Consider the following 17,738-nt stretch of genomic DNA (forward strand, 5'->3'; position numbering starts at 1 on the left):
GGGGGGGGGGGAGGGAGAGGGGGGAAGAAGAGAAGAGAGGAGAGGAGAGGAGAGAATCAATTGGTTTAGAGGGTTTGGACTCACTTGACAGGTTCAGTTGGAGACGATCATAGGTGGCTGCTGTGACAAAGGGAAATTGTGCTTTTCCAGCATGCTAACTGACCCTGATTTACCTCAGGAGTTTGAAAGGTGAGTTGAGTTGTTTTGTTCTGGATGTTATTTTTTTTTAAATATGAAAGTATAACTCTCCCATTTTACAGGCTTAGAATCAGTTGTGAGATGCTCTTTAAAAATCATGCTTGCCGGAGAAGCTTTTATATGATTCTATATGTTGACTGAATCTTGCTGTTGTTTTCTGAACCAAATTTAAGGAATTTACAAAGTCTCTCAGCTTGCTATTGATGATTTGGTTTGGTCCTATAACAGAGATTTTAATGAACATTAAGCATTATACTCCTCTCATCTCTTCCTTTCTTCCTCTAAATCTTTTTTTATGCAAAGCACCCACATTTTCAGCATCTCTGTCTCAGATGTAATTTCTGGGATGACAGAGGAATTTGAGGATGATTAGAACTAAGGCTTTAAGTTCCTGAAAACTTTGGAAGTAGCTCCATAAAGCACATGACCTTTTGTTGATATAAGGGAACAGGGTGTGCATTTTTTTTAAACTCAAGTTAACATCACAACAATCCATCAGGAGACCTTTTTTTTTCAAGTGTCAAAAAAGTTAAACACTGATGATTCCTAAGTTTTAGTGGACACTTTTTGTCCCGGCTGTCGAAAGCTCAATTTTGATTTATGATGTCTCCTTCTTTTGCCAAGACAGGAGCATGTGTATTTGGAATTAAGTTGTTACTATTGAGAAAGTATTTTTAGCTGCTTTAGTTTTGGATTATTTCAAGTTGAGTTGGGCTTTCAAAGATGTTAGTCCTCTTCATGTGCATCTTAATATATACTGTAATTTTAAAAAAATCTTTATTCTTACTCTACCACAAGTTCAATTTTTGGGGAAAACTATAAATAGGATCTTGTTTGCCATTTAAAATAATTCAAACTTTGCATTCTCTTTGGTGAAATTTTTTTTAATCTAAAAAAAGACAGGATGCATGATACATAGGCTATATTTTTTTTTCATTTTCATGAAAGCTACCTTCTGTATAAACATTTGTTGTATCTGACTATGCAATGCAAGCTAGGTGCTAGACCAGCTGGTTAAAAATATGCTAAGTCAAGCTGTTCATCGCTCAAATGACTGAATTTGATATGAAAAGGCGAAAAAAGAAAGACAAAGATTAAAACATTTTAAGATTGCAGTAAACCAGTGAGAAATGAAAGATGAAAAAAAGTACTGAGAGTAAAATACATCTTGAATGTGGTTATATATTAGGGTGCAGAATATGAAATTACAGAGAAAATTAAAATAGCACAAAATATACATTAGCAGTGGTTTCTTTTTTTTTTCTTCCCACTGAGGGATTTATTGACCAGATATCCTCATTTAAATGGCTGAACTTCTTTAATGGTTTTAAGTGTTATAATATTTTCTTGCTTGAATTTAGTAACTCCTTGAAAAGTTAACATTTTACTTGAGATGAATGCTTTATTTTACAAAGGCAAATTTGTTATTTAGCCTAGAAATTATTAATGTTTGAAGTAGCAAATACTTTCATAATTCAATAGAGTAACAGCTCCCTATGTGGTACAGAGTAAGAGTTAAACTATAATATTCTTTAACTATAATTGTATGTTAAGAAAATGATACTGACAATCTGATTTGTAAGCCAGTTAAATGATTCTTATAAAAGGTAGTTACATATTAAAAGGTTATGTTCTGTGTTTATATACAGACAAGCTTTACCACTGTCAGTTTTATTTGTATTTTTTTCAATTATCTCTTTTTGATTTAATTAAAAACTCCCAACCCCCAAATTCTAAAGCTAGAATCTCTTAACATTTTACTCCTGGCTCATGTTTCATTTTTGCCATCACTCAGGGGCATGCACTTCTCACTGACTGGTTAAATAAGCAAATGGTAATCAATAGTGTTGGTATTCTAGCTGACAGATTTGAAAATATTAACTCAAATATTTTTGAAAGATATCCCATGATGTAAGAGGCCTTAATTAGAATTGGTAATACAACCCCAAATTTTTATAGCTTATTACCATCTGTTTATGTTATGAATATACAGGTAAATGTATCTATAATAACCTAGATGTAGTGCATATCATGTAGCATTGATGATCTCCACTTATAAAAAGAAAATTCAGAGGATGTGTGTATAATATGTCTACACTGCCACATGCGTTCAGCTGAGATGTTTTTCTGCTTTTTAGATTACTTGTAACTGTTTTCATATAAATTACTTATAGTGCACACAAATACCTGCCACAGGAGATTTTCAAAAATCAACTATCAACCATGAACCTATAAAAGAAGCCTTCTAAAATAACTTGTGAAATAGATCATTGAAGTGAATAGTTACTTGCTTTTAGTTTTTTTTTACACTAGAAAAGAAGTTATGTCATCTTAGACTGTTTCCATTGAGAGATTTCTGACTATCTTTCATTGTTCTCCAAATCTCCATATTGTTTTGAAACTTTACAGAATAGTTAAAAACTGTACAATTAAAAGTTAAATGTGGAGATGACAACTGTTTGATTTGGATTGGTATACGACTGTGATAACAGCTCTAGAGGTGAAAATGATCAGGACTGTCATTTAAACAATTGCTAATTCATTCAAAAGTGGTAGCAGTTGCAGAGGCTGTTAAGAATTGTCCTTCAGGATTTATTAAAAATTTACCAAACTGGACAATCTTTTCTGAAAAGTAAATTGAATCCCATCCATTAGTTTTTACTTGCAAGTATTCACTCTCCTAACTAAAATGATAATGTAGACTTCACATGGGAATGGGAGTCAGGGAAGCATTTCTAAAGAATTCTTGGAAATATTATTGGCAATTAGGACCTATTATGTCTTACTTCTTAGAGTCAGTATAATTGACAGCATGCACTATATGTTAATAGCTATCACATTAAATGCATACTAGAACTCTCACAATATAAACCTTTGTAGACTTGTAGATGTGTTCATGTAATTAAACACAAACGAATCTGACTTTGCTTGTTTTTTTTAAGGACACTACATATCCATTTAAAATTTCTGAAATAAGGAACTACTAAAATAACTATCACAACCTTTTTTATGTTATTGTGATATTGATAAATAAGGAAAAGGAATTTTTAACACTATCATACATATATTTGCATACCATTCCTCTCTTTTATATTCCATACACCCTGTACATATATAACATGCAACAGTTTGATAACTAAGTTACTGCACTTTTTTCTCTGTTATGTTATATTAGTGCTTAATTAAGTACCAAGTGTGAAATGATTGCTTAAGAAGAAAGAGTATGTTGATGTCTGTGGAGGGTAAAAATGAAACCAGGTTAAACATTTGGTGTCACCTATTCAGTGGTATCTTTCAAAACGGGTGCAGATTGAAGAACGCCTGCATAGATAGATGTGGAGCTAATGACTATAGGACAAAAAGTCTCTGATGGGAGGATAAGAAATGGGCTTAGCTATTGTTCATTTTAGGTCTACGTCAAATTTAGTTTGATCTTTTGCCAACACTTACCTAAAGGAAAAATCATTTCATCATGAGAACACTTTCAAACATATTTCTTACAAAAATATACTGGTAACTTTTATAAGTTGGTTGTCCTATCACATATTGTTTGGAAATGATTTTCTACTTCATAGCTAAATATAATAGAACACCTCTTCAGTGACACTTTTAGATCACCTAAAATTTGCACACAGGAATCAGAATTTCAGGACTTACCTTCTATTATTAAGGTGAACTTATATAGTTTGTATCATGGTTTATATATCTAATTTGTCATAAGGTAAGGAAGGAAAGAGAGATTTCTAAATTAGATACAAAGGAAAGTTACAGCTTCGTATTCAGAATATGTTTCCAGGGTGTTCTGCTTTGTTCATTTCATTTGTTGTACTTATACTTGTTTATAAAGGAAAAGTTGACTGTAACTTATTCGAGATTTTAAATAATTTACCACTACCTGTAATGGAGCTATAAGTTTATAATGCAACACGCAGACAAGAAGAGATGAAAATGAAGGGCTTGGTAGGATTGTGCTCTGGGTGACTATTAAGAGCATCTAAGAGTTAAAATATTAAGCAACATCTTATAGTGTTCATTGTGCGATAAGTTTGATAGATGTAGAAATATGTAAGGGTGATTGTTACTTTTCATTTGTGCAGAGTTCTTGTATCAGAGCCCACCAACATAATAAGCACATGATAAAGTATTTTTACCTGTTCTTAGGGAGCTTTTTGCTAAGAACCGTATATACATCTTACATGAGAGCCAAATAAGACCTGTTCTGTTACTTAAGCACATTATACTTCCATAGAGTTGGGAACTGTTTCAAATGGATTAAATTCATACTGCATTTAGAAAGTGGAATTACATCCATGGGTAAAGTCTGATTTTTATTCCTTACTCTTCCCACTATTCATTTTTCAGCAATCTAATGATTATATAGTGTGCTGAAAATACACGTTATGTAGGTTGAATGTCTCTGCATTTACAAACTAGGTAAATAACTATAACTGATGGATTTTCTTTTTCCTTTTTATAATTTGTTAGTTATTTATAATTTAAGTCAAGTTAACCAGCCCAGGTTGCTCTGTTCTATTAACACAGATACTATCAATATGTGAATATCATATATTAGTGTCAAGTGAAAAAGTGTGGCATAATTTAATGTGACATTTCTGTTAGAATAGAAATAAGACGCTCTCTAAAATCAAGCAGTATTTTTTATTCTTCATATGTATGTGTTTTACATGCCATTTCATTGTGCATTATCTTATTAATTCCTTATAATAAAATAATAATTGTGATCTCTAGATAGACTTGGTCAGATAACGCTCAACTTGTGAAACAACTTTAAAAAATATTTTACTATTGTTTTACTTTTAACACTTGGGCAAGTTTAATAGAATATCTAATATTCTTCGATAGCATTCACTGACAGCAGGTCAGAGTTGAAGATGATAGGACTTCGATCATTTGCTATTTCAGATTTTTATTACTCCTGTCCCTCTGTCCCCAAGTCTATAGACTCTTCTCAGCTATCACTAGCATAACCTGTTCATCTTTACTATGTAAGTTCATGTGTCCTGAATTTCCTCTCAAGAGGAAATTGTTCTACTTGTCTAGTTCTAACTGTCCAATAGGGGTTTGTTTTGAGCACCACACTAAGTATCCATTCCCTCTCGAGACTGAGAGTAAAACCTCAGCCGTACTCCCAGCATTTGCCAGCCTGAGTCGTTAGAGACTCAAAGTTGTTCCCAATCTTTTGCGCCTCTACTGTAACACTGAATTCTACTCAGTGGACTGTGGAGGACCAGGCAGGAACAAGATCTAGAAGAATTCTGGTGAGAACTGTTTATGGGGATATGGTATTTTAAAAGAATGTAGTAAACAAACAGAATTGTGGCATAAACAAAGATAATTAGCATAAACAATATCATTTTAGGACAGGTGGTTTAAAAAAACAAACAAAACAAAAAACCCAAATATGAACCCAACTTGAATGCTGCCAGTTTGGAACCACTGAACCTTAATCTGTACTTCATGAGATTTGCCCAGGTTTGTTGATAAACTTGTCAACATGCTTTTGCTTTTCCTTTTGTAAAATTTTCTGGTCATTATGCCCTTTTGTCACCCAGCTTGAAAGTAATTAATCTGTTACAAGGTGGTGTAATGACTTTTTTACCCATAAAACATGACAGAAGTAAAATTAAAAACAAAAGCTGGTGACTGTTCATAGACACTTGAAATGAGCTTTGAACAATAAATCTATCCAAACCCAAACTGGATTGAGTGGATTTTAGATTTCTCTCTTTTTAATCAAAGTAATTATCTCAGTCACTTGACTCTATAATAATTGTACTTTTACTTTTTCCTTTGGATTTAGAAACACTTTTTCCTATTGCTTAATCCTTGGAATAGTTACCTAATCTTAAGAATAGGTGTATCTTAAGTGTCATTTTCTTGCCGTTTTCCTTGACAATTAAGGGAATGTAACCTAGTTGAGTATAAAATGTGATAGGTGATCATGAAGTGCAAGGATGACATTTATTTTGCTCATATCATCTTAAGGTGCTATGCCATAGTGACGTTCTTGCCTGAAAACATTTAAGTTGTTTATTTTTTTAACAAATGACTGTCTTTATATATTGGTAGATCTATAGTAAATCTACCAATGTATACATATGAATATATATATATATTAAATATATATATCTTGAAGTGAAATTGGAAGCATGCTGAAGAGACTGTTGTTTGTTTTCCTTTATACTAAGGACCAAAGTTCTTATTGATGTTGAAAAGGTGTTCTCTCCTCTTCTTCCTCATGGAGGAAATGCAAGTGGTGTCTCTGTGTAGTTCTTTCTTGCTAAACTGAATGCAGTTTTCAATGAATGTTAGTTTCTTGGAGTTATAGGGATGCATGTAAACTTGTAAACTGTATCTCATTCATACACTCTTGAGATTTCTCATACTTCAGGGACAAAAATTATTTGGCTACCAACAAATTAGGGCTACCTGCCAGAGTTAACACATATAGTAGGTAAGAGTAACACTATAACTAAAAAGCTTCTGGCAGGGGGGAATAAACAACACTGAAACTATTGTATGTAACAGCATTTCTATTTCTGTTATTTTTGAAAGAATATATATATATAATACATATTGCAAAAAATATTAAAGTATGTATAAATAACATAACGATATAATTTCCCTTAATATACATGTATACATATATATATGTATTTACATATATATACATACATATATGCATATATGTGGGGAGTACTTTTGGCATAATATCTCATTGTGTGGTGGCATAGGGACCTTCATTTTATTCCATGAGCCTGACATTATTTTTGCCCCAATGTACTCTCTAAGCACTGTGAATATGTCTAATATGAAGCAATGAACTTCACAGCACAGGGCTAAAAATTAACAAAAGCATTTTTAAACAGCGTACCTTGTTTAAATGATGGCTTTAACAATATCTTTAGTTTTACCAAGGAGACCAAATATGAGTAGTTTCTAGTTCCTTTCTGACTACAAAGGAGATTTCCTCAAAGTTAGAAAACTAGGTACATAAATGAGGCAATTTAATTGGTTGTAACTGCCTTGTATACGTTTCCTTTCTATTATAACTAAAGAGAAGATATTAGATCACATAAGTATTATTTTAGTACTTTTGCAATGCTTAGTTTATTTCAAAATGTGGTCCAACATTTACTTTCATATTTTGGTTGCTTTTTAATCTGATGCTAATTCATAAAGTACCTTTTTTATTTGTCCATTTAGAGACTGAGCTATATATAGTTAATCCCTTTCTGGCATGCCATATACTCAGATTTTTATAAATTAAGAATAAATTATTTTGTAGGGCAATAATCATCCCTTCATACAATATTGTTCTAAATGAAAAGAAAACAGGATTTATTACCTACTCTATTAATTTTTTGTTCCTTCTTGACATGGGTTGCTTAAATATCAATTTTTAAAATACATTTTTATAATTATGTGTTAAGATGGACAAATAAATGTATCCTTGCCATCTATCCTGGGAACTTATCATGGAGTTCCTTAGACAATAATTTTCATAGTCAAAACATTGTTCCCCTTTCTTCCTGGTGATCTTTTGTGTCCCTTTCTTATTGTATAATTTTTATTATTGAGTTTCATAAGGTTTTAGGAAAGAAGTGGATCATTTGTATGGAAATGTCAGATAAAATTAGGGGTAATCACTCTCCCTTTAGTTTTGCAGTCTGGATAAGAAATCTATATTGAAGATCTCTTAGGGTATGGAAAGTGTCACAGTGTTTTACGAAAGAGTAAAATGAACTGGAAGTTGAAATATTTTATTTCTGGTTCTATCATTGACTCATCTTTGACCTTGAGCAAATCTCTGTTTTAATGACTACATGTATAAATTGGCTTTACATTATTTGTAATCTTTCTCACAGCGACATCATATGATTTAATCACATAATATTTGAAAGGTGCTTGGAAGAGTTCAGAAGAAAGCTTTTATATAAAACTCAAAGTGCTATTAATCAAAGTAGGATAAACAACTAGGAACAGAAAATCAAGTACAGTAAGGAATGGCGTGATTGAGTGAAATGTACTCTTCTATTCCAATTCTCTAATACTAGCTGAAATTTTAGTAGTCTTAAAGGATATAGAGTACAAGTATCTAGAAGCCTACTGACATATAAAGTTCTAGTTCAAGAAAAGTGAAATTCATATTTGTGCTATAATTTGAATGTAATATTTGATAGGCATTTTTTCACATAACTACAGATATTTTAAAAAATCTGAGTCTTAAAAATATAAAATATTTCCTATCCTAACCGGAATTATAAGAATCAAAATGAAAGTGCAGAATGTAGGACATTTTATAAGAAAATTAAAATGAAATTCTGTACCCTTTAAAGTCAGGGAATATATTTATTATGGAAAAACCATTAGTCTAAAATAAAGTATATACGTTCTAAAGACACAAAAAAATGTTAATGGGGGGAAGATAGTAGCAGCTGATGCTTATAGTTATGTCAAATTTACAAAGTACCTTGTGTACATAATCTCATCTGATCCTCCCAAGAAATCTATGCAGTGAGTTCTAAAATATTATTTTCAAATTTTCACATATGATAAAACAGAATTTCACAAAAGTTAAATGACTTTCCCAAAGTCATGAAGTGTTGGGATTAGGATTCAAAACCAACTCTCTATGGACTTCCAAGTATAGTGTTCTTTACCTTGAATCACACAACCAATACAAATAATGCTCAATTCTACTTCCTAGGCCTATAGCATGAATTACAGAAGAAAGTAATAACATCTGAATTTTCTCAACCTAAGTTGTTCTTACAACATGTAGCTCTTAATCAAAAATTTGATGCAACTAGGTGGGTAAATCAAGGTATACGTCAGATTAAAACTTAAGTGTGATGTTAGAAGTATGTGCTAAAAATGAAAAGTTAGCAACTTTTCTGTAATATTCTATTTTCCCCAGAGAACATAAACATATTCTATAAGAGGGCTGTTTTCTTTGTCACTAATATTAATTACATTAATATGATCAACAAGTTAAATATAATATATACACATAATGAAAGCTAGTAATTCAGCATAATATAATGTAGAAAGAACATTGTAATGGAAAGTAAAAAAAGTAAAGTAAAATGTAAAGTAAAGCAAAAAAAAAGTAAAAAGTAAATGGAAAGTAAAAAAAAAATTTGGAGTTTTAGCCCTGAATCTAATATAATGAGTTACATGGTTAATGAATTTATTGCTTATTATTGCCATTTCACAAATAATTTAAATATTTTTAAAAAATGCCCCAAGAAGGTGACTTGCCTAAAATTATTTTAGCTCGTGTCGTCCAATGACAAGCAGTGTTTTTTTATTATATTATATAAGCGCTTATGTGAAGTTTTCCCCTTCTGTAAAAGTAGTTGATCTTTAAAGAATCTTTCATTGTTTGAGATTCTGTTCCTTTTTATTCCTCTCTGGACTTCACTGTCCTCATCTATAAAAAGACAGATTTGGACTAGATAATCTCTAAGGCCCCCTCTAGCTCTAACATCCTATGTTACTACATTCTAACATCTCCTCTAGTTGCAAAATTCTAAGTTTCTAAAATGTTTGTACAGTATGCAGCTTTTTTGTTGCTAAAGCAGTCAGAATGCTTACATTTTTGCTTTTTTATGTGAAAAGAGCAGTACTTCCACAATCAGCCAAGGAATTTAAATTACTAACTATTTCTCAGCTTACATGTGAATTGAGGACTATTGTCCAGGGGCAAAGCACTTCAACAAAATGGAATTCTGGGTGCTTGGGTGTCTGTACCTACACATTTTAAAAATACATAGCCCTGTTCTCATAATTAAAAAAACCTTGCATATCATATCAAAACAATTTTAGCATACCAATCAAGCAGCAACTATATTTAAGTGCCTACTATGTGTAAATTACTTTGCTAAATGTTATATGAGTTAGTTATACATATAAGCTAAGGTTTCTGTTTATATAGATAAATGTAACATTAATTAACTTGAGTCTGGTGAAGTGAACTTCAGTAGTTCAACAAGAAAACCATAAGGTCATGACAAGACAAACTTTAGAAAGTAGCATAGCCTTTGATTATTAGAGGGTATTAACAATAGGGAGACTAACTTAGTGTCTGAATTTTGGAGAAAAGGAAAAGGAGCAGAGCCACAAATAATGTGAAATAAATGTTCATTAAGGAACAGCTCTACATCCTGAGAAGATGAACTTTAGATGAGAGGCATTACAGTCTACAAGAAATACCACTGAATCAGAATGACTGGTTCATCTATTTAATGCTAGAAAATATGTTAGAAAAGTTAGACGACCTCAGTTCAAGTTCTGCCTCATTACAAGTTACTGACTTTGGGCAAATTGCCTAACCTCTCTATGTTTCAATTCCTTTACCTAGAAAGTAGGGATACTAATACTCTCACTATATTTACTTCATAAGGTTCAGAGGAAAAAGAGGAGATAATGCAACACTTTCTTACCATAAAGCATTTTATGCAAATGAATTATCACTATTAAAATGTAACAATAATAAATGCAGTTATCGAGGTACAGTCTGATTTCTTTTTATCAGTGTTCATAACACCATGAGTATGATCCTTGAATATGAGGAGGCATGTGTATTCTCCACATGCTGCAATCATGACCGAGTATATTTAATTTCAAAGTGGACAAGTTAGTCAGGGTGTGAGCTTTAAGCATAAAAGGACCTTTCAGATCATCTAGTCCCAACCCCTTCGTTTTGCAGATGAATACATCAGATCTTGAAAGCCACATACATATAAGCACTGGTGGGATAAAAAAATGTACTTGGCCATTTGAAAGAAGGTAGAAATTGGCTTCATATTAAAGTTAGTTCTTTGTACCATAATTCAGACATAGAATTATAGACTATTCATGCCATTTTTAATTTTGGAAAGAAGAATGAGTGTTCTTCCTTTGCTATTGAGATAGGGGCTTTTATTTTTTAAAAAATTGAACCCAAACTGCATCTAAAAGAAGGACCAAAAGGAAATGTGCAAAAATCCTACTTTTAAAACAGAAAGAAAATCTGGAAACGATCCAATCAGGCATCCTACTGCTAATATATTTTATAATCTAGCACCTAGTGCTATACAAGGATGGCATATGTTCCTGCAGTTTCTCAACCAAAAAATTAAAACTATGTTGGGAAAGTCACTCAACTTCTCTGTTCATCAACAGCTCATCTATAAAATGGGCATGTATACTAACTTACCCCCTAATGCTAGAGAAGAGGCATAGCTAATTAATATTTACAAAATATTTAAATCTCTGGATGAAAGCCACTGAGTACAAATTGTTCAGTTTTTACCAAATGCAAAATAGTTAACATACATTAAAAGTGAAAAATTATGGGATTAAACAGTAATTTCAATGGGCAACTTCATCTAAAAAATTACTTGTCTACTTTGTTAGGTCCTACAAGAGTACTATTTGTAAATAACTAAGTGGTGATAATTATTATGGTTATTGTGATTATTACATTAAATTAGCATATTGTTACTCGATGTAGCTTATATTTTAATAATAGTGGAATATATTGGAAATTATACTTTTCCTCTTTTAATATATAAGAAACATTAGTCACAGAAAGTTGCTTGCAAACACCTGTGCTTCAAATATGAAAATATCAATTCATTACTCTGCTTTGATATATGATCTCTCAACTTAAAATTCCAGCATCCTTATTTTGTACTTATCTAACCAAAACCAAAAACCAAGTAAAAACTGACTTTACAAAACAAAATAGATAAATAGATGCTTACCTGATGGAGAAAGCTATACCTTTCTTTTAAAAAGCAGCCGTAACAGAAGACATAGTAGACAAAACAAAACTAAACAAAAATAAAAATAAGAATAAAAATAAAAAATACTTATTTTTATGTGAAATTGTTTTTCACAGATATAGTGTGCTAAAAGCCAGAAGCCATCCAGAGTGCTTATACCGTTTTAAGAAGATGATCTTTTGCCTTAATTATGCATCTGGGAAATATTAGCTGAACATTGTGTGGAGAACAGTGAATACCTTAGTTGCCAGTTGTCTAAAATGCTGCTAATGATCGACACAGTGCCAGTGTTTTGATGGCTAAAACCTAGGCCTGAATATGAATACAAAGAACACAGTTTAAAAAAAACACACATTTTATACAAAACAGATTTCAACCATCTGCTTGGCACTTAAGTTTGTGACTATAGGCAATATATGAAAGAGACTACTGTCCAGGTTATGAATGGTATCACTTTTATTGGTAACTTAGAAAAACCATAGGGTTTTGAAAGCTTATATAACTAATGATTTTCTTCAGCTGAATAATGAAAACAAGTACTTTAGCCAAAATTTTGTTCCCTCCATAATGTCTAGAATGCCAGTCACTTATTGTAGCAAATGAGATTTTGCTAATAAAATAATTCTTACTGCTGCACCTCAGAATATTCAAATGTATCAGCCAACTCTAGGCAAATGGCTCTGAGGATGAGAACCCCAGATGGTTTATGATATAAAATATTGTTTGCTTATAGGAATAGGTTGTATCATCAAGTCTGTTGCCTGTATACCATGGAGCATGTCAAATCAGCATGCAAGTTAATGAAGCAGCATCACTTCTGGATTTCACACTTCCCTATTTGATCTGAATTTATAGCATTAAACCAGAGCAATACTATTCCATTATTGCTACAGTGAGAGAAAAAACAATTTCTGTCACAAATTAGACAAGGTATACTTATTTGGCCTATTTTACTCACCTCAAGTTCAAGGAGAAACCCTAAAGTGCTTAGTAGGAGAATATTCATAAACACACTCTGAACCTCTTAAACCATGGACCAATTCATAGAGACATTTTCTGTGACTTGTACCTATACCAAATATATATGTTGTGTCTTCATATTTTAGGAAAAATAAAATACAAAAATGGAGACTGAATGAACAATTTTTAGAATCAGTCAAGACTTACGTTTTATTCATTTAATATTATTTTTTGACTTGTCTAAATTGTGTCCTGTGTTTTGCAAAAACATACATTAAACTCTATTCTCCATGGAAAAGACTGAACTAGACAATTTGGCATGGAAAGATGTTCCTCTGAGTCTCTCCACAGCTATCTGCAGGGAGAAGAGAATTGAGATCTCAATACATATTGTCATCCTGTTAGTATGAGTCAGAAACATTCAAAGTAGGATCTTGCCAATAGTGGTGAGCAGAAAAACACCACAATAGCTGCTCCTGTCAGAACTCTTGCCTTTTTTTCTTGAAAGTAGTGATGATAGTAATTTTGATTTTTTTTTTTTGCATTTTTAGCTCTTTGTATCACCAACTGAGTTACTTAGAAGTTGGAACAAAATTTATTTTATCAGGTTTTCCAAATTTCATAGAGTGGCAGAACAATTATAAAAAGGGTTTATATGAGACTTGCAAGGATTAAATAGGAAATTATTTACCTGTGAAAAGGTATGCTCCCTTTTAATAATAATAACTAATATTTATGCAGTGCCTTAAGATTTGTAAAACACTCTAAAAACGTAAAACTAGAAGCAGGATTTGAACCATGGTCTCTTCTGACTTTAATTCCAGCATTCTTTTCACTATCCTATACTTTCTGAGGTGGTGTGATATTGTGGATAAATAAATCTTAACATTCCAAAGAAATTTATCCTTTGATAGAGATTTTTTTCAGCCTCTATAACCTATTTCCTATTATAAATGTCTTACTATTTGTTTCTCTAAATATACTGTTGGTTTAAATCTAAAAGAAACTGAAGGGACTTTATGACTTTTTAGGTCAAATACATCTGGGTGAATGATCTCCAGTTCATTTTCAATTAATTTTTTTGGGGGGGTAATTTTGTTTTATAGTGTTTCCACTGTCCAAATTGCCAGACATTCATTACCTCTAAATTTTGACTTAGAGTTCTGATTTCCTTGATATTAGAGAGCTTTGACCACCACCACCACCACCACCACCACCACCACCACCACCACCACCACCACCACCACACATTTACATATTGATTTAAGCCTTTTAAAGTGTTTAAATACATTTTTCATTCAGCTGCCACAGTAGTTCTATGAGATAGGTTTTGCAGGTGTGATTATTCCAATTTTATAGATTGCAAAACTTAGGCTCCGAAAAGTGTAATGACTTGTTTGTGGTCATAAGTGTTAGGGACAGAATTCAGACAGGTCTCTTTTGACCCCCAAGTTGTGTTTTTTTATTATTTTTGAGAGGAGTCTTGCTGCCAAAATTCTTGAGGTACATTACTATTTTGTATTTTCACAATGGGATATTTGTCTAGGTATGCCACCTTGTGACATCAGGTTTTTTTTGAAGCATATCAGGCAATAAGTTGGTTCAATGTGTTTTTATATAACTGTAGCACTCTGAAAAACTTCAAGTTTTAGTGATGAAGGGACTATTTTCATATGTCAATATGATAACACATCACGTATCTCTCATGAATTCATAAGGAACTTTTTATATCGGATAAACAAAAGATTACCTGGCAAATTTTGAGCAGAGGGATAACACAAGGTATGACCCTACACTAATGTGACTAATTCCATAAAGTCATATGTGAAAATTGTTACATCATTTAGGGTAACATTTGGCTAAAGGTAATTGGTTTCAGAAATTCCAAGATGTTTGTGAATGAAGATAGACTTTTTTGCTGGTAGTCCAAAGTGATTTGTCATCACCCTCTTAAATTAGTATTAGTCAATTAGTAAAGATGTGATATGATCTATGCAACTTCATTTTAAGTATTCTTTTTTTTTAGTTTGTAATTCTTATTAAGAAGTTTTTATCTCATATGCAGATAAAATCCTTTCTTGACTTATTTGTTTACCTTGTATAGTCACCCTCAATACCTTTCTGCCATATATGAATAAGACAAATTCATTGCAGTAGGAATGAGTGGGTTAATTCTATAGCAACAACAGTAATAACAAACATACCTTGTTTCCAAGATACTCCAGTTTAATGAAGACTTGCCCAACTCTGAACTGGTAGTATTTGTGACTACCAGTTATCCACATTCTTAGGGAGCTAATGAAAACCTCTGAGACTTAGATAAGAGCATGTGCATGTAGTAATGTGCCCTGTTTAATATTTGAGCACATGATCTGAGTATTGTCTCTTTAAGACATTGTTTCCTAGTGGGACTGTATAATGGGTCTTACTCATTTTGCACGAGTATGGAGGAGCAGCAATTGCATTCTACCTCTTCTATAAACTTTCAGAGGGCATGCCTCTGTAGGTTTACATGAACTTGACCTCTAAAGCAGAAGACACCAAATCGCATTCAACATTATTTTGGTAGAATTTTTCTTAGGTACATTAATAAAATGAATTTTGAGGAAAGCATGAAATAACATTTCTGAATTGATATATTCAGAAAAAAAAAACATGAAAGGTATTGAATGAATTCAAAATGAAGCTTTACACCAGAGTTCTTGGAAAGTTTAGGGAACAAAGTCAGCTTCACTACTGTGAACAATTTAGCCATTTTATCTGCATGTTGTCTACCTCCCTACTTGACTAAGCAATGCAGTTACGTTTATTGGTGGTTTACTTACTTTTAATACCTTCCTGTCCAGTATGGTTTGAGGGGAGCTCCAGAATGCATGGGTAATATGTTGAATTGAAAAGAGAGGTTGTATGTGTGGAATGAGGACGATGGGTATTAAATAGAAAGGCTCAAGTCATGCCAGGGGGAGTAAATTTGATTAAACTGTTAAGTTGATGTTGCCCTGCCCATTGATGGAGACCAAATGAAAATCTATGTCTTTTTTCTTACCACAGAATTTTTAAATGTAACATTTTCTGTTGGTTTGAAACAAGCAGTCTTATGTCCCACTTTTCAAATCTCAAAGAAATAGTGCAGTGACCATTTAAAAATTTTTTTTAGAGAGACTAGAATTCTCAGGTGAAAAGAGCTATATGTGTGTATGTGTGTGTGTGTGTGTGTGTGTGTGTGTTGAAAATTATTATGATAAACAGAGATACAGTGTTTAATATGTTATATGATATTTAATGACATTTATCTGATGACCTCATTTAAATAATTTTAAAAACATGATAAAACATAATTTGATGAGTTAAGGAGTTCATTTTCATTTTTTTTCTTTTTTGGATACATATTAGTAAATGCTTAGAAAAGGACCAACTTAATGACTTATAAACCTTGACTCATCTTTTAAAAGCTTCCAGATTTTAACTAGGAATTAAATGTCATTCAAATTCCAGAACATATTTTAAATATTTTAATTTCAAGAGAAAATTATGAAATAGAGAAATCCAATCAATATAAACTTAATTCCACAACTTGTGGTTATTTTAAAATATATATTCTATTCCTAACAGGAATCTTTGTGTATGAGTACATCATAGTTAATTTTATTAAAATTCTGACTGGGAGCTTTGTTTTATTTTATTTTATTTAGCTTTGGGGCAGATTCTCACATAAGTGTAAATTCATATTTGGAAAATCAAATAAAAGAGGGACATTGTTGCTTGAAGAAGGATGTGGATCATTATCACATTAAATAGACTATTATTTTTCTTTTTGCCATAACAAAACTTTGAAATAATACTGTTAGAATTTTATTTTGAAATTTAGACTTATCAAATTCTGAAGTTATTTGTATGAATGAAGATTTTTTTCACCATAAACAGAAGCATATTTTCATATTCCTTGATTTGAGGAGTTTATTTCTGTAATCTATTATTGAGTATAAGATTCCTATGGATTTACTATTCCAATATGGTTTCAGGTAAATGTAATTTAAATACATAAATAACATTGTTTTCTTTTGGTACCTAGATTTTTAAGTTGAAGTATTGCAACTTTTATCTGTCCCTTTTGTTAACTGTTACCTTTATTGGGCACAGTGTTATTATCATAAGGATATTGATGAAATATATATATATATATATATATATATTTCTGTGAGTCTATTTGTCTATAGAAAAGCAATAAAAACTATTTAGGTGGATCTTTCTCCAGGATCAGAATTTCAAATGTAAATTTTATATATTAAATGCCTAAGTTCCATTCATCTTGTTGTTAGCATTAAGATATTTTGTTTTAGGTGTAGGGGATGTCTAATGACTTTTCAAAGATATAAAGCAAAATGAATGTGTGGTTGCTATTACATATGAGTAGAAAGAATCTGTATGTCATAGATTGGATAATATATACACATAAAGGGTAGATATACTATTCAGTTTAGCCTTTATTCCATGAAAGCAAATCAACTTTAAGGATTTGTTCATGTGAACACTATTGATAGCAGTATAACAGCATGATCCTTCTATGAGAATCTAATGTGTGTAAACTACAATTTAGTAAGGTAGAAGTAGCATCGTGTGCCCTTGTTAAAATGAAAGTTAAGCAGTGTGACATAGACTTTGACTTCTAGGAAGCAACAAGAGAAGAAAGATCAGCCTGTTGGACACCATTATAAAGAAGGGGATATGTCATTTTATAGCTTAGGAAATGAAGAAACAAAATCATAATCAGTTACAGAGTTACTA

At 31.8% G+C, this 17,738-nt stretch overlaps 1 protein-coding gene across 3 annotated transcripts in view; it reads left to right on the top strand.

The window, feature by feature from the left end:
* SOX5 (SRY-box 5) overlaps window positions 1-17,738 on the top strand; it is a 1,269,090-nt gene that overhangs the window by 783,039 nt on the left and 468,313 nt on the right. For 2 of the 3 annotated variants that reach the window (XM_027838647.1, XM_027838649.1), the window contains exon 1: window positions 137-189. The exons of the other annotated variant lie outside the window; for it this stretch is intronic. In XM_027838647.1, coding sequence (XP_027694448.1) covers window positions 152-189 — 38 coding nt within the window. In that variant the 5' untranslated portion in view covers window positions 137-151. Of the gene's footprint in view, window positions 1-136; window positions 190-17,738 lie in introns of those variants that run through there. 3 annotated transcript variants of the gene reach the window in all.

The sequence above is a fragment of the Vombatus ursinus genome, unplaced genomic scaffold, assembly GCF_900497805.2.
Source record: "Vombatus ursinus unplaced genomic scaffold, bare-nosed wombat genome assembly UNPS02014830.1, whole genome shotgun sequence".
Classification (NCBI taxonomy): domain Eukaryota; kingdom Metazoa; phylum Chordata; class Mammalia; order Diprotodontia; family Vombatidae; genus Vombatus; species Vombatus ursinus.